General features: G+C 32.5%; 1 protein-coding gene across 1 annotated transcript in view; it reads left to right on the plus strand.

Moving 5' to 3' along the window:
* Positions 1–22,876, plus strand: part of LOC133194928 (transient receptor potential cation channel subfamily M member 2-like) — a 33,877-nt gene extending 11,001 nt beyond the window's left edge. The window contains exons 8-9 of the mRNA XM_061330826.1: positions 22,618–22,674; positions 22,736–22,876. Of these exons, the coding sequence (XP_061186810.1) occupies positions 22,618–22,674; positions 22,736–22,876 (198 nt within the window). The remainder of the gene's footprint in view (positions 1–22,617; positions 22,675–22,735) is intronic.
* The last annotated feature ends 2,122 nt before the right edge of the window (positions 22,877–24,998 follow it).

Here is a 24,998-nt window from a genome sequence, read left to right on the forward strand (position 1 = left end):
TTTTCAATCTCAACTGGAAGTCTTGGATCTACCATTCTACATATCATGATACTAATAGTTTATACTGAGGGAGGAGGTACAAGTGGTACAAGTGTACTAACCAGAATAAGCTGACAACAGATTTAAAAAAAGAGTAAAAATTATATCCAAAAAAAAAAAATCTACTTCGTTGGGTTTAAAAAAAATCTAGCTATAAACAACTTACGGCCATACGTTTTAAAGAACATATTCCCGTTTTATTGATTTGTTTTTTAAAACACATTCTAATCTCTCTCTCTCTCTCTCTCTCTCTCTCTCTCTCTCTCTCTCTATGTGTTTTCACTGAATTCTTATATAAAACCGTATACTAATAAAGTTGCAATGAAGAGATGATGACGGATAAAAACTTTGGGTAAATTATATGATTTAATTTATGTTTTGTCTAAATAGACCTATAATCACTACCCTTTCACTGACTGACGATCTGAAGCATAACTATACTAATAATTAAATTGTGTTAGTTACAATGAAATATTTGGAGCACAGTACAAAAAATGCATAAACATTTTATACTGATGTCTAAGACATACGACATGCATTTAATGCAATTTTACTCACTGGGGGTATATTTGAATTATGTTTCGCAAAGGATGACAAGATCGGGTATATGTTTTATGTACATATGCATCAATAGCCTCACTTCGATTTTAATAAATACAGACATATTAAAAATATACCGATATATTCTTTTGTTTTTGATCACGGGCGCGGGATCGTCATGTGCAAGTGATTTGATGAAACCCGATATCGGTGCACACATAACTGTATACTATAACTATACGTTATTTTTTATCAGCATGTATAAGCCATCGATATAACTGAATTTTGTTAATCAACTGAGATGATTCTTCTGCATGAACACAAAAGGGTGGATTTCGGTGCGGAAATGCAGATGATTATCTTAATGCGTATTTTTTTCATTCTTTTTTTTTTTTTTTCATTTTTTTTTTTAATTTTCACTTTGGACAGCAACCCATATCATTATTATTTCGCTTGTTTTAAAAAGGTATAGCGTGATATCTTTGCTACACTCTCAATTTATTTGTTTACAATTTAAGTCATGCTTGATAACACTATTAACAACAGTATTTTGAATTATTTCAGGGAGGGGAGGGGTAGTAAAGAAAGACACCGTGGCGGGAATTTCTGATAACTTATAATTTGATGGTATCATCCAGTTGGGTTTACATGTAATTAAATCATATACATGTAGGGGCACTATCTAGAGCGTTAAAAACTTTTCAGCAACATCCCAAATAATTTACAACCTTTATGACGTCACAACTGACGTATTACTAGTAACGTCATACATAATGACCTAGTCAAGTAAAAAAAAAGTTTTTCCAGACATTTATTTCAGAAAATGTATATAGTTGACTATTTTTCACTTTTAGCGTTTTAAATGAACATTACTGATTTTCTAGCATCTTTTGTGAAATTTATATTTTTTTTATTATTACATGAATTGAATGTAAACGATTGATCTACAAATTAATGATCATTTGATCCATCAAAATTTAAATATAAAATCAAATTTCATATTGGCCACAGCCACGAACAACAACGATATTAAACATAAAGATTTGTATCCGTAATATCTATATCTATGGGAAGTATAAAAGTTGTTCTTGACTGTGGCCACATCTAACTTTGGGAAAATCTGTCGAAAAAACGGCATTTTTTAACGTTTTTATGAAACCGTCGCATTTTCCAACCGTCGCACGTGTTTAATGGCGCATTATATAACGATATAAGTTATGTATGGAAAAGAAGAATGTTGTCCTCTAACATTTAACGTATAGTACTCTTTTTGAACCGAAACTTTATTTTTGTGAAAAACACAGGGCCAAATATGATGGTTCGTGGCTTTAGCTCTTTACTTACCTTGTCATTGGTCTTTTACAAACTTATTTTGTTAAAAACATTCTGATTGTACACACATTTTTAGTACTAAAAAGATGCTTGAGTTTCTGATGACAATATCTTTGTAGTTTTTGAGATTAAGTCATCCAACAATCTGTCGGAATTTCCATGGGTAACAATCGCGCCCCTTTATAACGGAACCTATTTTTAATCCATATGAAGCAGGATTTATTAAAAAAAATCTTCATGAGAAGAAGAAAACACTTGCTGTGGCCTTCAACTCTATATATATATATATATATATATATATATATATATATATATATATATATATATATATATATAGTTTTGTGCCATGCGGATTGTGGGATATTTTGTGTCTTTTTCACTCACGTTGTGGGTATCATGGATGGTTTATGGGTCATTATATATTGACCCACAAACCATGTGCCTAAAAATTTGTTTATGACAATAATATAGTTACTATTTTCATTTTTTACAAAAAAAAATTTTTTGACCCATAATTACACACTCAAAAAATGACCCACAATGCAATTATATATATATATGAAATCTTACCACTCTGTGGATTGGCAGAATTTCGCGCGTGACCCACAATTTTTTATATACTTCCCCATGAGTATTGGAGGGATTATGGGAAACAGCTAGATTTTATAGCCTAATTGTAGTGAATCATTATCAGATTGTAACGCATTATTTATTTACATGTATGTCATGCCATGCATGAGCTTTTGTTTTTAATGTACTATGTACTACATTGTATAAATCTAGAAAAAATAAGGTTAAATAATTTTATAAGTTTTAATCGTTCTATAGTTGTGTTCTTCCTAAAGTCTATATAATTATTCAGATATGAAAGAAAGCTTCAAGTATATCATTTTATAAGATAAAATGACTTTAAAATGTTACTATAAAGAAGGCGCGTTACCCTGATGTGTTTAAGTAATAAAGAAATATGTCAGTATGAAGTCGCAGAAAATCATTCACAACTCAAGGATTATTCAGAAAAAAATTATTACGCGTTAAGATTTTAGGGAAGTGTAATCAAATCAACAGTGATTTTAATATTTTATAGATAGACAAGTACAACTGTACATATCCCACGATGTTCTTTATATCAATATATTGACCCAGAATGATGTATAGTTGCCTGTAATTTGATCCCGCAATATTCTATATCTATATATATGTACATATAAATGACCCATAATTATCCGATACATGCATTACATGTACATGTAGAACCTTGATATAGATATATTTATGTAATATATGTGTTTATAATATTAACACATTTATGTGAGAGAAAGAGATAAAAGATTTGGGAACAAAAAAAAATTTTCGTCAAAAACGTATTGAATAAAACAAGTAATTCAAAATAGGACAATCTCTAACCATTTTACTCGCTAAATAGTCTCGAGTATTTGCTTTCATCCTCCCACGGGATGAACCTCTGCCATTCAGTCATTGAATGGTCCCTGATGGTTTGAAAAGGTGACCACTTCGCGGTTTATAAAGCGTAAACTGCCTAAACCCAGTATATATCCAACAATGTTCTTTCACTTTTTTGGATATATACGTATATCTTTATACTTATATACTATCCCACAACAATATACTCGTACTGTACATTGATCCCGCAACATTATATATATATGTATACAAATTAATGACCCACAATTATATCACATATACCTAAATATTGAGTTATATAAACTAATTAAAAAATAGATCATTAATGACATAAAATGTCTCTAAAATTTATTTTAAAACAAAAGGTTGGGTCATGATGTTGGGGTAAGAAAGATCTGCCACTTACTAACAAGTCTTAAGCATCTGACCATGCAGATATTTGTTTTGTAAGACATAAACACAGCGGTTCTTAATCAATGTAAAGTTTTCCACCAAGAAACTACTCGCACTCGATCATTTTGCTTAGTAACTTATATTATAGAGATACATTGCTTCTAGTAAAAGAGGCTTCGTTTCGGGATAGTGTATTTTGTGTATTGAGTGTTTAAATTCACTAATTATATTAAAAATCGGAAATCGCTGAAATCCATTTTTTTTAAAAAAAATCATATTTCAATGTACATAAAAAAAAGGGATGACACTCGACATCTTCGATACCAGGAAGTGCCTCGGTCCACACTATAAATAGGCGTCGGAACCGGGAGGGGGGGGGGGGGTAGGGGGGTTAACCCCCCACTTTTTTGCTAAGGTATACATAATATAGGCATTAGAATTGAAAATTGAAGCTTACTTCTTCTTTTTTTTTAAGATTTAACCCCCCCCCCACTTTCAATTAGCCCCTCGCTATAATTTGCTTTTGACGCCTATGCTATACAATTATTTAATGCCTGAGCAGTCAATAGACCAGAATATTTTTCCCGAGGTGCACAGAGCAGCTGTGCCTCAGTGTGTTCTATTGCCCGAGGCCAACAGCCGAGCATTGTTTCAATTTATTGTTTACCACTGACGTCTGTTCAATGTTACATATAAATTCGAAACCCAGATCGGTTTTTCCGAAATACGTTGCGGTCCAATAGATCGCAGTATATTGACCAGCAGTTCAATAGATCGGTTTCAAAAAGTAAGATAACTTAAATGAAAAATTACATTAATTTTTAGGGACCTTGTAGAAAAGAGTTATCCGTAGTAAAGTATAAAAACAAAGGCATGAAAATAAGTATGAACTTCGCCAGTAAATTGTTAACGTTCTGAAAACTAATAATTATTATACAATTATTGCTGGCTTTTGAGGTCAATATGATGATTTAGACACCTGAGGAGTACAATATTCACCGAGCCCGAAGGGCGATGTGAATATTGTACTTCGAATCGAAGGTGTCTAAATCATCGTATTGACCGAAAAAAAGCAATAATTGTTTTATCATATGATTCAATGATTAAATGACACACATTCATTAAGCAATCCATGCCATCTTACATAATGTACTTGTTCACATCTACTGAAGTACTAGCCAAACATAATGAGAGAAACGGGGTTAAAAAAACAACATTGTATTATTCTAGAATTTTTAATTCTAGTTTAGGTGCAATGTAGAAAAAATAAATGTTAAGCACTTATATAGGATTGATTTTGAAAAAGGGGGTATTAAAAGGGAAAAAAAAATAACAACTTACCTGAAAACAAATCTTTGACTACCCCCCCCCCCCCAAAAAAAAAAAAGAAAAGAAAAAGAATTCGCAGCAGTGTTAAGGCGTACTTCGAAGAAATCAACGGAATATAAACGTGCATAAATACATACCTTTTTAAACTGAATTTATTTTTGTAAAGGTACTATATTATCACATGGCTTTAAATATTATTTGAAATAACATTGTATACACCGCTCTCTAATGAATTTGGTTTGGTCACGTTATTTGACAGTCACGTGATAAATGCATATAATGTGTACTGTATGTAGCACAGGCACTTGGGGTATGGACCCCCCCCCCCTTTCCATTTTTTTTCTTTTTAAATCTGGTGTCGAGTCACCTTTTTCCTATTTTTGTATTCTAATATGCACTGTATGTTATCAATAATGTAACTCTTTTGTCTCTATAAGCTGTTTTTAAATATATCGTTTTCGACTGATACATAAAAAGAGAGAAGGCTTGCAACTCTTTTCTCATCGTTTTCTCAGTATAGAAGAAATATTTAATATATTCGCCAATTTAGAGAGGGAATATCTATGATACAAGTAACTTACAGAGTTTGAAGTGGTGGTGAGTTGGGGTGGGGTTGCTGATTCATATCTGATAAAGTTCACATCCACTGCGATCCCTGTATTCTGAGGTCAATGATCAAGCCAATATTACAATTAATAATAGATGTGTAGATCATAAGACTGACCTTTTATCCCCCGCTTTTACTGAAAGTGAGGGATATTATTTTCGGTCAGTCCGTCCGACCGTAGGGCTGTCTGTCTGTCTGTAACATTTTCGTTTCCGCGTGATATCTCGAGAAGCTTTTGGACTTTTGCAATGAAATTTTACACAACAACTTCCCATGGCGATTTTGAGGTCGAAAGATCAAAGGTCAAGGTCGTAAATTCATAAATTCTGTCTGTTTTGACACTTTCGTTTCCGCGCGATATCTCGAGAAGCCTTTGAGCTCTTGCAGTGAAATTATATACCACAACTCCCTATGGTCTAAGAAAGACCCCAATTGACTTTTAGGTCAAAGGTCAAAGTCGTAAATTCATACATTCTGTGTGTGTGTAAAACTTTCATTTCCGGGCGATATCTAAAGAAGCATTTGAGTCTTTGCAATTAAATTTTATACCTTAACTCCCCATGGCCCAGTCCGCCCTTCTTAAAGTGCCCCCCTCGGACCCCCCCTTCCCGATCAGCGCATGCTTTTTTTTTTTCCTTAAGCGTGGGACACAGTTTCTCTGAATTAGTTTGTCATGATTACACCACAACAGCATATTATTCAACATCAATATAACATTAATTAACTGTACAGGGTTCGAAATTCACTATATGCAACTCGCAAAATGCGAGTTAGAATTCCCAAATTGCGAGTTAAAAATTAGGTAACTCGCAAAAACTTGCGAGTTGATTTTTTTTTTGCATTGAAACTGTAGCAAAATTATATAATATGACAGAACACAATGCTTTTGATTTAAATCAGTAATTTAGATAAAAGCCACACTGTAGTTGTATTTTGTGTATTGTACAGTAGTTACTTTTTCCTTAAGTTACATGTATTTAATTTATATAAATTTAACTTTATATGAAAATTGCGAGTAGTCTTATAAAATTGCGAGTTCACTTTCTTGGTACTCGCAATTATTTGCGAGTTGTAATTTTAGGGAGTTTCTAACCCTGCTGTACAAATCACAATACTTTTTTACTGGTAAGAATACAATTCAATTAAAAAAGAGAACAAAATAAATATTCAATACAGTCAATTTATTCTAACAGCTTGGTCAATTTCGTATTACTTTGAATTTAAAGTCGACCTTCGAAACGTTTGGGCCGGAATGTGTCAAGCACATTCTGTCGTCGGCGACAATATGTACTGTGAATATTTGCACATTTTGTCGCCTATATATTGTGTTGAAGAATATTTACTAAGGTCGTGAAAAAAGAGAGAGAGAGATATTGAGACACACAGAAACAGAGAGAGAGAGAGAGAGAGAGAGAGAGAGAGAGAGAGAGAGAGAGAGAAGGATAGGCAAAGTGTATGGCAGATAAATAAGTAAACAAGTTGTATTTATCTAGCATAACTCCCAATAATGTAGGGGAAAGGTTTTGGTCAGAAAATTGTGTCCAGGATTGGTGTATATCATTATGATATGTCAAGATACCGTATTTCTTGAGATATCTGATAAATCAGTCTAACCTTTTTTTCTCGTTGTATATACATGTACTTCGATATAGATTTTTTTTCAGTAGTAATGATTATCTGGAAATTATTTTCGCGTTATTCTTATTCATGTGCCGATATTATTGGTGCTGGGGTTAACATATTTTGCTCACCTGAGCTGAAAGCTCGTGACCTTTCCGGATCACATTTTGTCTGTCATTCTTCTGTAAACTTTTTCACATTTTCAGCTTCTTCTTATTATACCCCACGCAACAAGTTGCGTGAGGTATAATGTTTTTGACCCGTCCGTCAGTCAGTCAGTGTGTCAGTCAGTCAGTCAGTGTGTCAGTCAGTCAGTCAGTCCGTCAGTCCTGTTTTTTTGTCAGCGCAACTCCTCATAAACCGCTGCACAGAATTTCGTCAAACTTTGCAGATATTTAGGACAGAATGTGTAAATGTGCATATTACCAGGAAATTCCGATTCCTTTATTTTTTCTTGGAATTTTGGCACTTTTCAACTTTTATTTTTTGCCATATCTTGAATATAGAGATGAACAGTTTGTTAGCGCAACTCCTCTTAAACCGCTGCACAGAATTTGGTCAAACTTTGCAGATATTTAGTACACAGTGTGTAAATGTGCATATTTCCAGGAAATCCCTATTCCATTATTTTTCTGGGAATTTCGGCACTTTTCAACTTAGATTTTTGGCCATATCTTGAATATAGAGATGAACAGTTTGTCAGTGCAACTCCTCTTAAACCGCTGCGTAGAATTTGGTCAAACTTTGCAGATATTTAGTATACAGTGTGTGGATGTGCATATTACCAGGAAATTCCGATTCCATTATTTTTGCCTTAAGAGTTTTAATGCCTATTATTGAAGAAACTTTCCAACTAGGTAATAAGGAAATCCACTGGAATCAGCTTTTGTAATGAAACTTTATGTGAAATATTTTATGACCTTAAAAGACCCCTATTGATTTTGAGATCAAAATATTAATGATTTAATACACACACAAAATCTTGGATAGTTCTCTTCCCCCCCCCCCCCAATCAAATTGGTGCTTTGCCTTAAATAATTTCATAAGTACAGTATATAAACAAATTCATGAATTATACTGTGTATTTAAAATGCACTGTGCCATTCATTGCGTGTTGCATTGTCGAGTTTTGGGGGAGCGTGGGGTATGTGAGCTTGCTCACTTTTTCTTTCATTATAAGTAGATCTACTTCTGAGACAATTTCAACCAAACTTGCCACAAAGCATCCGTGGATAAAGGGGATTCAAGTTTGTCTAAATGAAGGACCATGCCCTCTTTCAAGGGAAGTATAATTATGAATTAGTGAAAATTTAGTGACATCTTTTAAAAATTTTCTCAATAACCACTTTGTCAGAAAAGTTAAAATTCATATTAAAGCTTTCTTATAAAGTGTAATTCAGTTTTTTTTAGAGCATGTCCCTCGGGGAAATGGTGGGGCTACAATAGGTGATCAGTTTTTTCATACATGTAGAATAATTCTTTCAAAATCTTTTAAAATTCTGAAATACGCATACTTTTTCTTTTCACTTGCATCTAAAAACGTACTGCCCGACTATTGCATTTTCACGTGACCCACAATCATATATATATGTAGTACTGCATAATGCCGATGTCGGCCGCTAACTAGTGAGTGTGGATCGTAGTTGCTGATTTGAGGGAAGAAATTCTGTGGATGCTTTAGACTGAACTGAATCGAAGTGCAATTAACGCTAATCTTTATAATTCCCATGAGAGTAGTGCGAGGCAAATGATGTCAGCAGTTTTGAGGAAAGGATGCAAACTTTTACAAATTTCAAATTAAAGCTTTAAAACTTTATTCTCATAGAACAATATGAGGGCTTTCAACATTTTTTTTGGAGGGGGGTGGGGGAAGTAATGATTTCAATATCCTACGTGCTCAATAACAATAATGAGTAAAACTATAAAATAAACATATGGCAGGAAATAAACGAGTAAACAATAAGCAAAGTAAAATAAGAAAAGAAATTAAATGTTCGAAACTGTAACCTTTAATTTGATGTTATAGAAAGCATAAGTACTTAATTTACTCCATTTCATTGAGCATGCAAGTAATACCAATTAAAAAATACATTTTTTTCCATACAAATATCTGGAAATGTATACGGGATGGAATGGTCTGATTTAAGGGCATAGATGGAAAGGAGAGTGTCTGTGAAAAAAAAGAGAAATGTGCCTTTGATTGCATAGTAGAAAAGGTGTAAATAGGCCATATTTCCCTTTTTTGAAGGGGTAAGTGAAATATGAGGGTAGGGTACATGTAACATGCGGTGTTTTAGCAGGACTTGCACAACTATGGATTCTCCTTAAATTCAGAAATATTTTGGGGCTTGAATCAAAATTAATTCTTCATTAAATTGAAATACATTCCACATGTAAGAAAAGAAGAACGCATGGTAGCAAAATAACTGACCATATTTGATACAGGAAATGAATGCTATAAATGACATTCGAAGATAATATTAGTTTTTTATTTTATTTTTATTTTTTCCCAAAGCTTCTAGCTACAATCAATTTTCTCGAATCATTCTTAGGAGAATATCAGTAGCACTTTTATTGTGTTCAGCTCAATGCTAAATTGGCAAGGAATTCTTAGGATGTATCTGACAGTGAATATCGCCACCCTTACATTTTTTTCGCCGGCGATAATATGTACCTGGCTACCCTTACTGTACATGTCGTTCATTGATACAAATTAACACCGACGCCAATTTGAGACTTTTTTCCCTTTATGAACAATGGACGATGGAATGGTCCCTGCATACATATCGGCACATAATGTTGTCGGTGATAATACAATGTAAGTGCAGCGAACTTTCTGCATATTTTATCACCAAAAATATCGTTTTAAAGAATGTTTTACTGGGGTCGGAGAAAGAGAGATTCTTTTATTTTTTTTCGAAGAATCCATATCTCTTAAGATCAGCCCGAATACACGTTTTACATGCAATATGGCATTTTATTGCAGCTGCTTCCACGGAGTAAAAAATGACTTGTGCTTGAAAAAAAAAATGATTTGTCATTTAGTGAACATGCAATCTCATGAAATTTAAATATTTGATTCTCGATTTGAATACGATTTTCGTGTATACTCACGCGTATTGATGTACACAGAGAAATTTTGATTTATGAACTTAATAGTAGCTCAACTCAGTAGCTTATTGAAATATGCCTACTTAACAAGTCTGTATGAATTACACGTCAATAATATACATATTTGATATATAGTGTGTAAGTGTTTGAAAGTTGCCTTGTATTTCAAGTTTAAACGTTATCCAACAATTATTGCTGAACACCACTAATTCTGTATCAGATGTAGGTAATTTCGGGAGGGTTCACTCTTCATTAAGAAGCTCCAATGGATCGATTCCCTCTCTGGGAGAGTAATCTTTTGATTTGAACTTTGAAGCGACATTTCATATCAGCAAGTAGCCCTATAGAGCATACGGATAACATAAAAGTTTCTGAAGATATTTTTTAGGTTTGGGAGTCTGATGCACAAACACTACATATAATATGTCAAGATGACACTATTCTGACGTTTGAAATGAAGATACACTTAATTGTTCATTCACTTGTTAATAAAATTTGTTTAAATAACTGAGCCCATCCATGCCAAGAAAAGGTACGCATTCTAGCTGTAGAGCGAACTCAATAAAAGCCGACTTAGCGTTAATCTGTTATTTTCCCCCAGGGAGATGTGTGCGAGGCAATTAATTCATCAGTTTTGAGGGAGGGATCTTAAGTTTTACTGGGTTTAAATTAAAGCGAGAATACTAATTATTTAGAAGCCTTTGCACCTTTTCCCCAGTTTTTTTTTTTTTTTTTTTTTTGGGGGGGGGGGGGGGTTCCATCCAAATCAAATGCGGTTAAAAAAAGTAAAAGAAAAGGAAAAGAAAAGTTAAATTAATTATAGTAAACTAATTGTTCATTAAAAATTAGATGCCTTTCAAATTTTTAAGTATTTCCATATCAAAATATTTTTTTTCCTATAGTATAAATTAACATCGGGCACGATGAACTTGGTTGCGCCGTATTATGGTATCATACCGTCAATTGTAGTTCCATACATATAGAATTATTATTTTTTTCTTTTGATTTTTTTTATTTCCTTCCAGTCTATTTTTACAAACTTGGTACCTGTGCCTGAGACATTTTACGTACTTTGTAAATAAATAAAGGTTTTTGACAGGAACTATTTTTTTTTCAGGGCATAGGAGGCTACTTCTTGGGGTAGAAGTTTATTTTTCTTTAACTAAGAAAACTGAAAACTTAGGATCCACCCCCTCAAATCTGCTGCCGTTAATTGTCTTGCCAGCGTTAGGGAAATATGGGTGATTTGCATCAATTACACTTTTATTGACCCCATTGCTGTGGAAAACTGGACGGGATTTCTTGGCATGTTTAGCAGAAATAAAACATGTTTGCATATGCATTAATATTTATAAAATATCCTGTTTACACTATAAACACAAAGTGCATGTTATGTATTATGCTAACATGTATCACACCCCATTTGATGTTTGTGCTTCTTCTACAGAAAAAGCAGATAAAATGAAACGAAACTCAATCTTCTTATTTATATATGGTTGGGCAGTATCAGGTACAGAGTCCCTGAACTCTCTGAATGACAAAATAAATTGTATTCATAATTGATAATTGACGAAAGTGAATAACAGATGTCATGAGTTGTTTTACAAATTGAGTCGAAGACTGCATTTTAAATAAACAATAGTTGTGTCACTCAAAATACCTACTTCTGGCCATATAATTATTATACCCCCGCTTGAAAAGCAGGGGGGTATATAGTGATGGGGGTGTCAGGCCGTCAGTTTGTACGTCCGTCCATCCGTTACGCTTTGGGGTACCCATCTCTTATCCGCAACCCCTCTTATACCAATGAATGAAATTTAATGTGACTTTCACAGAATCTTTGTTACATATATAAAACCGTCATATACGGAATTACACAACAAATTTCTAAAAAGGTATAGATTTCATTGTGGAGAAAATGTAACGCTTATCCAAAAATGCAGCAGTTCTAAATACAATTTTTTTTATTTTAAAAAGGCTGTGGTCACACTTTTATAGGGTAATTTTAATTTTAATCTCTGAAGAGGAGAAAATCACCCTAAATTGGAGAAATCCGGAATGTTTGACGGTTTTTGAACACACGTAATTGGAGAAATATAGAATCTCCCATGCTTTGTGGTTGGATACGATTTTTATCCAACGAGTTGTGTGTTTTATCCCCGAGCCTTAGCAATTATTTTTATCACATGTTTTTTAATAACTATCAATATTTTAGATTGTTTTTATGTTATGAATCCACACTATTTACTTCATCATTTTCATGCAAAACCCATTGTGACGTCGCAGCAGTGGTATATGATAAAAATATCTAATGAGTGATATCCACGGGATAAAGTGGTAAAAATGTGATAAAAATTGTTTCCCATTTCATACACAGGTAAACCTTAACAATTAATATATACACAATCGATAAACTGTAAACGTGTGTTTAATTTTGCAAAACAAGGGCTGACAATTGTTACCATACAATTAGTATGAGGAAAAATCCTAAGAAACGTGTTTCATAAAAACAAAACAAAACTGCATTATGCATTATTGGAATATTTGATACTCTTCAATTATATAAATGTGACGGTGATGGTGCGGGGGTGGGGATGGGGGGGGGGTAGATTTTTCTGACCAAGAATTCACAATGTTTTCAGTATAGAATTGATCAAGTATGATATGCATTTTCTCAATACCTTGGAACTTAATCATCAATTTCTACGGGAGAGAAGGGGAAAGGAGGTTGAAGAAGGCCGAATTTAAGATATTTATCTACCTAGCCTGTTGACCAGGCACCCTTATAATCTGAATTTAGCTCCAAGCATAAGCGTAATCACAGGGGAAGGGCAGATGAGGTTAGTGTCCTATCTTTTTTTTTTTGAGGGGGCAATGGAATCTTTGTGCCCACACCTACACCTCGGGTAAAATTGTACAAAAAGAAGATATAGTAACATGTTTACTAGGAAATGCTCGTAGTAGGTTTCAAATTGTAAAAAAAAACAAAAAAAAAAAAAACTGTTACTTTATTTGCTTCTCAAATATTTTACTCAGTTGACACCCCCACCACTTCCACTTAATGACTGCGTCTTTGGCAGGTTTGTAATGGAAAAATGATCTGAAAAAAGGATACATCGTACTCGTCCATTCCATTTTTTTTTATGAGCTACATACCTTCAATTACAGAAACGCGTCACGAATAACATATTATAGACTTTTTTAAGCACCGTCAAATCACTAAATATAAGAGACAGAATTTCATGTAGGGAATACCCCCCTTTTCAAAACTTGTGTACAGACATGTGGAGTAAATTCATTGAATCTTGATTTTGGTAATCTTAGATTAATTTTATCATTATTTACCCAGTTCTGTTAAGGATTATAAGAATAATAACTTGATTTATAAACATTGATAGTAGTGTACTTCATATTTAAGTAAAAGTTACAGCAGCATAGAATATTTAAATAATAATATATAAATGGTGCCTGTTTTGGAGGGTAACAGTTGAAATTGAATGTTACCCTCCACAACAGGCACCATTTATTTTATTACACTGAATGTCTTATTGATTTAGGATGTCAGCAAAAAAATTGTCGATCGTTTAGAAAACTTTCAAACTCCAATCTTCTATTTTTCTCAATAAGAAAGCTTCGAAAAAGATTTACCGACTTCTTTATTTATTATTATTATTATTATTTTTTTTTTTTTTTTTTTTTGATACTCGAAAAGTCCTTTATCATTTAAAGTTTGTTTCGTTCGCGTAGGTTGTTTTCAAGTAAGCTACATCGGACGCAAGCTTTTATTGACGTCAAGTTTATTCGGCTTCTTTCAAACGCACAACTGACGTTTTGGGTATCTACGGCAAACCGTACGCGCATGATTTGCACGCATGTGACATTTTCGTAATGTTACCCGCTGTCAAGTGTGTTGCAAACGCTGAGGGTAACATTACGGATTGTTAAATGCGTCTAAACCAATCAGATTTTAGTGTTTAACAGGAAAGTATAATATACAGTTTGTTACATTTTCAACAGTGAAACACTGTAATATTTATTGAATGAGAGTGATATTTTTGGAACTCTCAAAAGAACGTTTTTATTTTCACATTGTGAAAATAATTTTGGTTTCACATAGTGAAAAAAAAACAACCGAACGCGCCACGTACATGTAATACAAATGGGAACTTATGGGAAACGATCCCGGATTCTTAAGAGAAGGTTTATAGACCACGAAAAAGGTAAAAAAAAAATTATGTAGTTAAAAAGAATTAACTGTGTCTCACGGTCTGCATTTACTTTCCGATATTATTGAAAATCTTGAACTTTTATTTTCCGGTGTTCTATGCTTTTCATATTTGGCCATAAAATTAAACTGGAAACTTTACTCGTTATAAAATATGTTCTTGATGAAAGGTCTTCTTTGACTTCTGTATTAATATTCCATGAAGAAATACATGTATATGTTTAGCTTATGTGATTTAGGTCTGGGATGGCCGTTCTTTTGTTTGTCTATTTTTCTGTAAATACATTTTCGAAGTGCTACATTTTCTACAGTTTTCGTCCAGTTTTAATATAGCTGCAGAACTGTAGCTCCGCGGAAAAAAATATTGACAGACCGGAGAGCTACAGTGCCACCCATTGAAAAAAAGTGTATATTTATTGCGCACAAAACGTGCGCTTTTTCTCGATAAATTTCTCTGTGTTTTTCAAAGTGCCATCTCAAAATATTACTACCCGTGTGTACCTAACATATTCTTTTACTATTTCCACAACAAAACATTCCTTATAGCCGGTGTAAATAGCCCTCCTGGGTCTTAAATATAAACCGTCGAAAATTTTGCCTATGTACACTGCCATTTTGGGCGGCAAGATAATGCGGTCCAACGCGCTTCGTGCAGATATCAAATATGAGAGTTGTTGACAGAAATCAAAGGAATATTTTAATATCGAGCTTTTCTGCAGTTGAGGTAAGAATTTGGAGAAATTTATCCAAAACTGAGTGCAACTTTGTGTGCGTAATAAATATACTGTTTTTTCTATGGGTGGCACTGTTGCTCTCTGGTCACCCATCACAATTTTTTTTTTTCAGAGCAGCGAGCTACAAATCTGCAGCTAGTTTTAATAAAACTCGGAACATAAGTTAGTAGACTACATAAAGATAGAATTTATTAGGCGTATTATATGTACTAGGGATGTCATCGAGTATTCGAGTACTCGACTATTGTTCGGACATAAAGACTATCGACTAAATATTTTTTTACTCGGTTACTGACGTTAAAAATTTGCTATTGTAATCTAAATTCATCTGTAAATCGATTTTTTCTTCGGTTGTTATCAAAGCTTAGACCCTTTGATTTGCGAACCAAATTACTTTCAACTAGAATGTTTACGTACTTAAATTCTAATTAAATAAATTCCATAGTGGAATTTGCTGTTTGCACAAAACTTGCATAATTAAGAATTATCACAGGCTTTTCTTAAATTTTGATGAAAAAAAAAAACAGTCGAACTGTTCCGCTGTCATAAATGAGTTGGAATTATAGACACGATTGATCGTTCAATTACTTATACATGTATTAGCATCTGGAGAAGAAATTACAAGCCATAGTTAGTATTTGATAAAGTGAACTTAAGGACAAGATATGCGGTAAAGATTTTAATTTTAATTGATATACAGAAGCATAAAGTATAGGTGTGACAGTGGCTTGATTTGCTATTGAGTGTACAAGCATTTTGACAGGAATTACAGACTAAAGACCCCGGTTATTCGGCTAGGCTACCCAAGTAAAATTGACATCCCTAATATGTACATTTTTAAAGATACGTTTATATGTATATACATGTGAAGGAAAAAACTGTTATTATACTAAAATGTTTAAAGTAATTGTGTTGAAATAGAAACATGTTAATGACTTAGAACATACGCGGAAGTCTGATTTTGCCATCTATGAGATCTTACACGATGATCTGTATCTTGGGCCGAAACTGCAAGTATCCGAAAAAGCATAAGGATTGAAAATCTTTAAGCCAAAATTATGTGTTCTCATCTGCATCCCCCACTGTTTAAAATAATATCCTTACACATTACAAATATTTCATAAAAAGTCAATGTTTGGTAAATTTTCAAGAAATGTTTTGATGCTTATGTAGTGTTGTAATGATAAACTAATATATCCTGATACAATGTACGTTTGGACCAAAGTCGGTACATATAACCGGTCAGTACGGCAATCCAGAAAATTCCTTTTTATTTGATACGGTTTATAAGTTAAAGCTGAACGCGATTCGTAAAGGGAAGAAATCTAGGTTTGTCCACCATATTACTTTGCATTTTCCGTTACCTGTACGGACCCAAAATAAGCCGTTAACTTGGTCACAGTTTAATGTAATCAGTTTTCACCGGTTACGTATTGTATTCTACATAGCTATTGTAAAACTCTAGGGTAGCGACAAAAGTAACTCCTTCCACGGCAGAAAACAAAGTTACCAAAGAAACTTACATCAGTTGCACAGGTCAGTGAAAAACAAACACAAATACACGTGAACTGCAATAAAATGTTTGTTTGTTTGTATGTTGTTTAACGTCCCTCTCGAGAATTTTTCACTCATATGGAGACGCCACAATTTGCCAGTGAGAGCTGTGAATTTTGTCCTATACTCGGCACTCAGGGCCTTTGAGCAGTGAGGGATCTTTTTCGTGCCAGCACCTTCTGCGACACGGGACCTCGGTTTTTACGGTCTCATCCGAAGGACCGGTCTCCACGTCCCACAGTGGGATTCGAACCCGAGACGTAAGGATCAACTCCTTACTCCGCGACTCTAGACCAGACGCTCTAACCACTGCGCCATGCGGGCGACGCAATAAAATGTAAACAAAGGTAATGTAAGATAACCAACAGGAACACTTGTCATACATTCCACGCAGGTACCCCTGACAAGAAAACAGTCAGGTATAACAAATGCGAAAAGTATACCCCGTTGCTTATATCGGAGATAGGAAAACTAATATGGCGTATGCATTTTTACGAGTTGTGCTTTGCATTTAAAAGCAATAAACGCAGTCTTTTTTGTTTGTTTAAACGCATTAATTACTGCGATTAAGGAGATGGATCATGTTACAAAAAGCATTAAAAATACCCAGTAGTATATTTTTTTATACAACACATAGAGCTTCATTAAAAATGGAAAACGTATTTTTAAGTCGGTTGGATGGGACATTAAATGGTGCCCCGTGTCAAGGATTACAACAAGATCGTTTCTCTGGATTTCGAAAAAGAGTAGGCTCATCGGGGGCAACCAGAGAAACCAAAACTTTCAAAAACTGATCATTTAAACAGAATAATCGGCGTTAAACATTAAACAAGCAGTCAATCATTTCAGAATATAAAGATTTTGCTGAATTTCAGCAGAATGGTTATAATTATATTAAAAAAAATTAAATGTGGGGGTTTATGTAATTTTTTTCTTTTTTCATAGATATTATTAAATGGTGTCAATTTTTAGCATAAAGTGAGGCTATTATTTTATCTGGACTTTCACAATAAATTTGCTATATTTTTCACAAGATGATAATAAAATTCATGGCAGTTAATTTGATGAATAATTTGGGACCAAGATAAAACATTTCACTGCACAGAATAACTCTGTGTGCAACTTGCATGGAAAAATAGGAATTCAAACTTAACAGTGGTGTAAATTCTTTGAAAAAGAAAAATCTCATTTTTTTTCTGAAAAAAAAAAAAACTTCCGTCAGAAGATATATTTCCTCTCCTAATGCTTTTGGTATGGAATTTAATCTTGGAATTTTAATTGAATATAGTTTAATTGGCATTGTAGACTCAAAATTTATTGAAGGAACTAAAATAATATGCAGATTTTTTTAATAGACATCAAACCAAAAATATGCTCAAAATCTGAGGAGCGAACCTCTTTAAACGCAGTTTTCTCAGCGGGTCTCCGTTCAATCCCTTACTCCTAAAGTTATACCAAACCTTTTATAATTTTTGATATTTTTTTAACTTACAGAACAGATATGAAAAATGATATATATTTTTCAATATCAACATACATGTATCACGAATTTCTTTTTTTAATCTGTGTGTATCGATACCTATATCGTACAAAATAAAGTTGTATTCAAATTAGGTTGGTTTGTGAGGAAACAATAAAAGAGACATGGCCCGCCCCAAAATCCTCTCTCAGGATCAAATCTTAGAATCATCCTTCAATAATAATCCCCTAAATAATGACCATGATGACCAGTTATCAAAATTAACTTTATTGATTCTGTTCACAATGTACATGTACATGTCAGATATCACGCCGTTTGCATTGTCGGTTTATGATACAGAATACGATAGATGTGTTCGGTATAAAATTTATCACTTCTTTATTGAAAATGTCCTTCCATTGTCAAAATTCGAGTGTTGGTAAAATGGGTTGGTGCTGTCGGACCTGTACGGGCAAATTAAAACCCTGGTTGTAAAATATTCTTCGTTAATACTCAGTCAATTGAATTGAAATGGGTGGATTATGAAGGTCGATTATAATAAGAATATTTATTAAATGAGATGTTTAACTATTAGTAATTCTTATTGAATAATATCAAAGTTGTGTAAAATGGGAGTAAAATTTCTTGTCATATATTTGCTTTCAAATACATTTTGTTGAGTGTGTTCAGCAGATAATATTAGTCGGAATATTGCAGTTTTAAATTAGCCTTTTGATGTTTGTTGTGTCGGCATATATCCATCAAAATTCATACAATCTTTAAAATCTTCTTAACTACTGTACATTATGTAAAATTTTTCACAGGGTGCACCCCCTTCCTGTAAATTATTAGGACCAATGCACAGGCACTTGACGCTTTAAACCTTTCTCTTCAATGATAAGAATATCATCATATTATAATGATATTATGGTATGGGATGGACATTATGTGATGAATGAAGTGATTATACCGGTTTCTGGGTCACTGTATAAATGTATATATCGAATTGTGGGATAACTATATTCACTATACCTGTTTGTGGGTCACTGTATATATGTATATATCGAATTGTGGGATAACTATAGTCACTATACCTGCATGTTTGTGGGTCACTGTGCATATGTATATATAAATATATTGTGGGATAAATAAAGTGATTATATGCCACTCTGAGGTTCACTATTTTTAAATATGCATAAAAACTATTGGATACGTAAGCATATATATAGATTAAATATATCTTGTTAAAAATCTCATAATATAAGGTGATAAGCAGCTCTGTGTTGAAGAAATAAATAATACATTTTGGGATGGACATTATGTGATTAATTTAGCAATCATACCAGTTTGTGGGTCACTATATGTATATTACGAATTGTTGGATAAACAGGCGATTACATGAAATATATTGTGAATATCTAATAATATTAATTTGATAACTTGTATGTTGAATAAAGAACAAAATACGTTATGGATTGGCCATTAAGGGATTTAAACGCGATGATTATACTTGTTTTTGGTTAAATAATAATTACATTTAAAAGAAATTCTGGGATAAGGAGGCGTTTAGATAAAATATCTTGTTAAGAATCAAATAAATTCGGCTGATAAGTTGCATAATGAATAAATAATTAATACACTTTCGAGTTGGACATTATGGGATCAATGTATAGTACATTCTAATACCTGTTTGTGGGTCACTATATACATGATTTACATGTATATGAGAAATTGTTTGAAAAGTAAGCGATTGCAAGAAAAGTGTAACATGCAAGAGTGTCATAATATAAGGCTAATTAGCTGTATATTGATATATAAAATATTAGTACGATACGATAAACATTACGGGATCAGTCTAATGAATGCACCAGTTTGTGGGTCACTACATGTATATGTAAGAAATTATTGGATAAGTATAGGTGTTATGCATGAAATAATATTTTTAATAATGTCATAATATTGAATAAATGAATAAAATATTATGAGATGGACATTACCGGGCTAAGGTAATGATTATACCTATTTTATTTCACTTTCTATGCGTATATAGCAACTGTGGGATATGTAGGCGCAGGGATAAAATATTTTGTTAAGAATTTCTAATATATGGCTGATAAGCTGTATGTTGAATAAATAAATTATGGTAATAGTAAATATATTATGGTAACGGACTGAATTATGGGATAGATGAAGTGATTATACCTGTTTGTGGGTCATTGTATATATAGATATGACGAATTGTGGGATAAATATATTGCACGTGATTATACCTGATAGTTGGTCACTGTATATAATGTATATAAAAATGTAGTGCTTGTAACAGTTTGTGGGTCACTGTATATATGTATAAATGAATTGGGGGATAAATATAGTGATTATACCTGTTTGTGGGTCACTGTATATATGTATATAATGAATTGTGGGATAAATATAGTGATTATACATGTTTGTGGGTCCCTGTATATATGTATATAATGAATTGTGGGATAAATATAGTGAATATACATGTTTGTGGGTCACTGTATATATATGTATATAATGAACTGTGGGATAAATATAGTGATTATACCTGGTTGTGGGTCACGATATAAATATGTCTATAATAAACTTTTGGATATGTAAGCATATACGTAAGATATTGTCTTTAAAATCTCATAATATAAGGTTGATAAGCTCTTTATTGTTTAAATAAATAATTCACGAATGGAAGGTCATTATGTTATAAACGTATAGTGATCATAGCTGTTTGTGGGTCACTATATATATACATGTATATAACGAATTGTGGGACAGGCGATTGCATAAAATATGTAGTGTAGAATCTCATAATATTAGTCTGCTATCCTATATGTTGAATCAATAAAAATACGTTACGGATTGGACATTATGGAATCAATGCAGTGATTATACCTGTATAATTACTTTCAAAAATAAGAATTCAATGCTTAAATGTGGTTCACTATATATATGTATATAAGAAAATCTGGGATAAGTAGGTGTATAGATAAAATATGCCGTTCAATATCTAACATTGCTTAATGAATAAATAAATTATAAATAATACATTGTGGGATGGACATTATTTGATTAATCATCTTTGTCACTATATATATGTGTATGTAAGAGATTGTGGGATATATATATATATATAGAGAGAGAGGATATCCCTAAAATATCTTGTTCAGAATCTCACAAATCGTATATCGCAGTGAGTCATTAATATGCAATATGACCCCAAAATACTTGAAAAGTAATAGTTAAAATCTTATATTGAATCCCCCAAAACTGTTCTTAATGATTCATTCTATTTTGTGCATATGTAAATATACATATATATTATTTATATCAAATATTAATTCTTATGTCTTTCATTGTGAAATCCAGGACATGATATATATAGCATGTGATAATATTGTGGGTCATAATATTCATAAATAGAGCATTGTGCGATGTATATACTTTATCCCACAATGCTCTATATATATGAAAATAATGACCCACAATGATATACAACATTTTTAACCTTATCTCAAAAATTATATTATATATTATATAAGGACCATATATAACGCTTAAATCATGAATATGACATAGCTATTCAATGTAGAAATGCGAGATCCCACAAACCTGTTTAGAAGGTCGGTGCCCACAAACAACCTCATATACCTATATATATATATATATATATATATATATATTTATTCATTGTCGATTTATAAACAATAAATTCGAATCATATGCATGTATCCCATGAAATAAAAGATACCTCAGAGTCTGACGCATCTGTTTCATATTTGGATATTTTACTAGAAAAAAGACGTTAATGGTAACCTAAAAAGAAAAATTTATAATGAAGTGATGACTTCAAGTTTTTTAACTTCAAGTTCCCTTACTTATGAAGAAATATACCCTTATCACCTGCATATTGAGTTTATGTCTCTCAGTTGATTCGATATGCAATAGAACGCTCTACCTACGAACAATTTATGAAATTTATGATAAACAAGTTGATAAAAGAAGGATATCAACAGTCTGGTTGGAAGTCAAAATTTCACAAAGCCTGTAGTCGATACAATGACCTTTATTAGCAAATATGATCTATCATAAAGTCGAATACTGACTGACGTTTTCATACTAATTGTTAGGCCGTTATTTATACACTGAATATTCCTTTTATGTTAACACATTTGACATTTTTGAGAAGCTGTAAAAGTTTCTGCTGGGTCACAAAATTAATGTTTCTTTATAGGTGTTGAAAAAAGAAATGAAGACGATGAAAAGAGAAATGATGGAAAATAACCAAAAGGTATTGATATTACATTAACTAGGATAACTATAGATAAATATAGAACGTAATTCTTATTTAGACCATACTTCTGTGTCTTCCTCTGCAATCAGAAGGTTGTGCATTGTCAAACGAAGCTGATGTCGATTTTTCATCTAAAGGGCGTTGTTCCACGGACATCCCTACAACATCTACACTCCGTGATCTTACCATCTACAACTGATTCTGCCATTTATAATCATAAAATTAGTCAATTCATGTTTCAAATTTATAATTATTAAAGGATATCTTTAATCCAACGAAAGCCCAAATCGTCTGCATTCCTTTGCACAAGTAAACAAATAGATTGACCATTTGGTTTTAAATGGAACAGCCTAATCGCGACATCGTGATCTAATTCGTTTCTCTATAAAGGAAATGATTAGCTGTATTTTAGAGCATTTTTATCGTGTTTGATGCAGGATTACCTCCTTGGTTTAAATAATGTTTTAAATATAAATGCCTCGGCTTTTAAATTTCAAAACAAACTTCCTCGATCTCAGAGCTTATCCTGTTACGTCCACGAAAACACAAACTTCTTAACGAGGTTCGCTCCTGAGCTTTTGAGCAGATTTTTATCTTAACCTATATTTCAAAAATTCTGCATAATGTTTTAATTCTTACAATAAATTTGGATTCTACAATGCCAATTTAACTATATTCAGTTAAAACTCCATGATTAAATTCCATACCAAAAGCATTAAGTGAGGAACTATATTTTGTGGCGGAAGGTTTTCTTAGAAGAGAATGATCATTTTTTCTCTTTCGAAGTATTCAAAGTATGTTAAGTTTGGATTCCTATTTTTACATGCAGTCTGCACACATAGTTATTTTGTGCAGTGGACTGTTTTATACTGGTCCTAAATTATCTATTAAATAAACTGTCATGAATTCTATCATCATATTTGATAAATATAGCAAATATTTTGTGAAAATGAAGAAAAAAATAGCCCTAATTTAAGCTTAAAATTAGCACTATTTTAGTTATATCTAAAAATTAACATCACAGACCCTCACTTTTAATTTTCTTTTCTGAATATATACGATACTTTTAACCATTCTTCTTAAATTCAGTAAAATGTCATTACTTTCAAACGATTTTTTGGCTTGTTAAATTTTTAATGCCAGAAAAATGAAAATGTTTTAGTGCAAAAAGGTCAAATAATTGAACATGCGGAGTAATTTGAAAAATACTTCATTGTCACAAATTTTAATGTGTCTATTTTAGATGAAATAAGACTGTTTTTGTTCCCATAATTTATTTGAACAAAAATATTGGAGGAAAAACTTTAAAAATTGATTTATAAGTAAGACGTATTTACAGTGCAAAAAGGTCAAACTAAATGCTCTGTAGCGCCAAAGGAAGTGCATTGACCCCCATTTTTTGTTTTGATTTTTAATAAAGTTATGTGTATAAATTCTAAAAATATACTTGATAAAAAATTCTCATTACTTTTGATGGCAGGATCCAACCTCCTTAAGTAATTTCTCTTTTTTTTTATGAATGACCGTCGTCCACTTTGATTAATTGATTGTATGTTGTTTAACGTCCGATTCGAGAATTCTACCACTTTGAATATCCTTGATAATACATGTATCTCTATTTATTTATTTTCTTACATACTATTTTTTCATTAATAAATTAGTTGATGGACGAACTCAAAAAGATCTCTGAAAGACTGAAACAACAAGGTAAGAAATAAATACGTTTACGTGCCTCTGATATGAGTTTTTATCAAATGATACTTAAGAGCTATTTTTTGTAGTGATTTGCAAACATGGTCACAGATTAGATTTTCTCCTTTGGATAGCATAAAGGTTTTCTTAAAAAATAATCCCGGGAAACTATTGATATTAGGGATTAATGACTACCATGGCGAAAGGTCTCAAAGTTTGATGTTGAACACATTTAAATTCTTGTGGCAGCGTGAAACTATAATCACTGCTGACACATGATTCACAAAAAACGTGTATGGAGAGTTTCATCAATTTATGATGTTAAAATTGGGGAAAAGTGAAACATACACACGATATTTCTTGGAATTTCAAATAGTTTCAATATTTTAAACATAGAATGGTGATAAAACATACAAATAAAAGAATAAGCAATTTATGTCATTGAAGGTTAAACCATAGATTAAGACAGCTGTTGTATGAAAACAAAGTTTGTTTGATGCATTTAAATTGCAAACAGAACTAAACATGCCCATAAAAAAATGTTTTACAGACAAGGGAACTCCACGAAGACATAGCAGGTTAAGCTCCTCTCGGCCATCGGGAAGCGACTCTTCCAGTTCTGAAGGTAA

Source organism: Saccostrea echinata, unplaced genomic scaffold, assembly GCF_033153115.1.
Source record: "Saccostrea echinata isolate AGI-Se365-2 ecotype Australia unplaced genomic scaffold, CSIRO_AGI_Sech_v1 ptg000029l, whole genome shotgun sequence".
Lineage (NCBI taxonomy): Eukaryota > Metazoa > Mollusca > Bivalvia > Ostreida > Ostreidae > Saccostrea > Saccostrea echinata.